Raw genomic sequence first — 2,637 nt, 5'->3', positions numbered from 1 at the left:
ATTTCAATAGTTATAGTCTAAGAATTATCTTATTGCACACTGTGTGACAGTAGCCTATACGTATATTGTGCAAATACAATTTCCTTAACATGCAGCCGGACTTAATTTGGCACCTTTGGAAGCTTTGCGATCTCCACCAGAATAAAAGACTGTGCGTTTGAACCGGCCGCAGAGCACGAGTTTGTAAAGTTTGTAAAGTTTGTAAAGACGATACTATCTGTGTTTGTAGCTCTGCTGGCTGTGCAGCAACAAAGTCTCTACAAAAAATACATCTTAAAATGAACATGATGATGTTTTTGTTATTGCAGGGTCACAGATCAACTTTAAACCCTCTGCAAATAACTTCAGGCTGCAATTTGGCACCGGTTCCTCTCCTCCCCCTCTCCCCTTCATCAATAGTCAAAGACCCTCTTATGTGAGATTATATAATGTCTCGCGACTCTTTTTCACAACATTTGGCTTCATGTGTGTACCGTCCTTCAGCCCTCCTTCGCTCCCACAAACCTGCCGACCCCTCACCCCTCTTCCTCCTCCCTCAGTTTAAGTTCTCCCCCTCCTTCCATCCATCTCATCCATCACTTTTTTTCAGTTTCGAATGTACCACACAAGCTTCATGTGGTATGAGAGAGGGGGGTCAGCGCAGGAGGAGGAGTTTTGAGGCCTTCGGCTCACCTGAATAATACCTTCTTTGTGCGCTTCGGCGTTATAAAGGTCCGCTCCGATGCTTTCTACCCTTGCACACCTCAACCTTCTGTGTGGATACATCCATTCACACCATCCCATACCTTCATTCATCCATCACCAACAAACCTAACGCCGCCATGAGCGCCAGGATGAGAGTGGCGCTGCTGTTTCTGGCAGCAGCTGTTTGTGTGTCAAGCGCTCAAACCAACAACAGCAGCAACAGGCAGGAGCAGCAACAGCAGCAGCAGCAGCAGCAACGCAGCGTCTGGGATGAGCCCATCAGATTCAGCACCAAGGCCAAAGACTCCTGCACCATGGTGGTGTCCGGAGCCGGGGACTATACTCGCCTGCGCGTCACCTGCAAAGGTCCGAGCCAGGGCCAGACCGCAGGACGCTCCTACTACTGCGACTTCCAGGGCAAACCCAATCTGTGTCGCGCCTACAACCTCAACCCTCGCCACTACTTCACCCAGATGATGTGGGACATGAGGAAGCTGAGCCACGCCTGCCAGGGACCCAAAGTCTACCGCCCAGCCATGTGCAAGAAATACCCCGACGAGGCCCAGATGACCTTCCTTGCCTCCTGGCCCAAGACCACCACCCCCAAGCCCTCCAAGCCCGCCCAGGAGCCGCGTAAACCGGTGGTGCCGGCACAGAGCAAGCCCGTCACTACTCCTAAACCTGTCAAGCCCCAGCAGCAGCCCATCAAACCCCAGCCAGGCAAGGGCCCCCAGACCAAGAAAGCTACCACCAAGCCCGGGAAGACCACTAATCGTCCCACAGAGCAGCCCGACTCCAAAGCCTCCCGCATCGCCAACGAGTACTGCTGGAAGAGCTTCCACGGCGTCTGCTCCTACTTCATCAGCTGGTTCCAAAACTGAGGCGATACTGCAGACACAGGTTGGTGAAAAATTAAAAGAAAAGAAAAGTTAGCGATAAAAGTTTAGTATAAGAGGCAGGCTGGATAAGAAAAGACAAAGACAGAAATGTGTGGTTGTTTTGGTGTGGATGAATTGAATTGTGGATGAAATGAGCCAAAAAATCATCAGTAGTGGAAGAAGTGATTTCTTGCATTCACAAGAGAAGCAAACTTTACCCTAAAATTAATCACAAAATCACAATTTTTCCTTATTTCAGGTTGAAAACACCAGAGTCGCAACTATTCTCGACTATCTTCGACCTCTCCAGGATCAGCGTGGGAGCCTCTGAAGTGATTTTGTCCCAACACTGCAGCATCTTACGGGCTGAGCCAAAAAACACTCAACCTACACTTGTGTACAGTTAGTGGATGACTGCTTGTGCTGTCATGTAGTGCACATGTCTTTTTTTTATAAATCTGTAAAACACACAGCAAGGCAAAAGGGAAAATATGGCAGGCATGTGATTTTGTTTGTATATGATGTAATACTCGTGTCACATAAATGTTCCAACAACATGTGAAGGTAAAGAGAATAAAGTCAAAGTGGAGACCTTTCTTCTTCTTCTACTGTGTCGCTCTGTTCTCTTCTGCAAGTTCATTCATTCAAAAGGACTTCTAGTTTCTCTCCGTCGCCGGCTGTAACAACATGTCTGCAGCCCGGCTGAGGAAGTTGTTAACGTGCAGACACAGTCTGCAGTAAAGATAATATACAGAGGGATAAACACTTTCTTTGTATGAAGCGAATGAATTGAGTCTTGAGAGCTACCGTGTGCAGGAACAGAGGGGGTCTGTGTGTGTGAGGAGGAAACCAGTGTGGCTGCAGCACCGGCGTTGTTTAACACACGGACACACATATAATGGGTGAGGGCGGAGGCTGCAAATCACTTTCACTCATCACAGTGAGTGGAGCTACTTTTTATAACATGATTTAACCTCTTAACATTGCATTGTTTAAACTCACAATTAAATGAATACAACAATGTAAAAATACTCTATTTCAAGTAAAAGTCCTGCATTCAGACTCCTATTAAAGC

The 2,637-nt window shown here is 47.4% G+C and overlaps 1 protein-coding gene across 1 annotated transcript; it reads left to right on the top strand.

The window, feature by feature from the left end:
• The first annotated feature begins 502 nt into the window (after positions 1-502).
• Positions 503-2,147, top strand: fgfbp2b (fibroblast growth factor binding protein 2b). Its single transcript, XM_074631349.1, has 2 exons — positions 503-1,584; positions 1,822-2,147. Exon 1 carries the CDS (start codon positions 822-824, stop codon positions 1,563-1,565), a length of 744 nt encoding a protein of 247 aa, XP_074487450.1. The 5' UTR covers positions 503-821; the 3' UTR covers positions 1,566-1,584; positions 1,822-2,147.
• Positions 2,148-2,637: the final 490 nt, after the last annotated feature.

The sequence above is a fragment of the Sebastes fasciatus genome, chromosome 3 (assembly GCF_043250625.1).
Source record: "Sebastes fasciatus isolate fSebFas1 chromosome 3, fSebFas1.pri, whole genome shotgun sequence".
NCBI classification, from domain to species: domain Eukaryota; kingdom Metazoa; phylum Chordata; class Actinopteri; order Perciformes; family Sebastidae; genus Sebastes; species Sebastes fasciatus.
The sequence above is the reverse complement of the archived record's forward strand: the minus strand, read 5'-3'. Positions and strand labels throughout refer to the sequence as shown.

Bases quoted from the DNA above. Each gene is read 5' to 3' on its own strand.
- fgfbp2b (XM_074631349.1), top strand. From the start codon at position 822: ATGAGCGCCAGGATGAGAGTGGCGCTGCTGTTTCTGGCAGCAGCTGTT.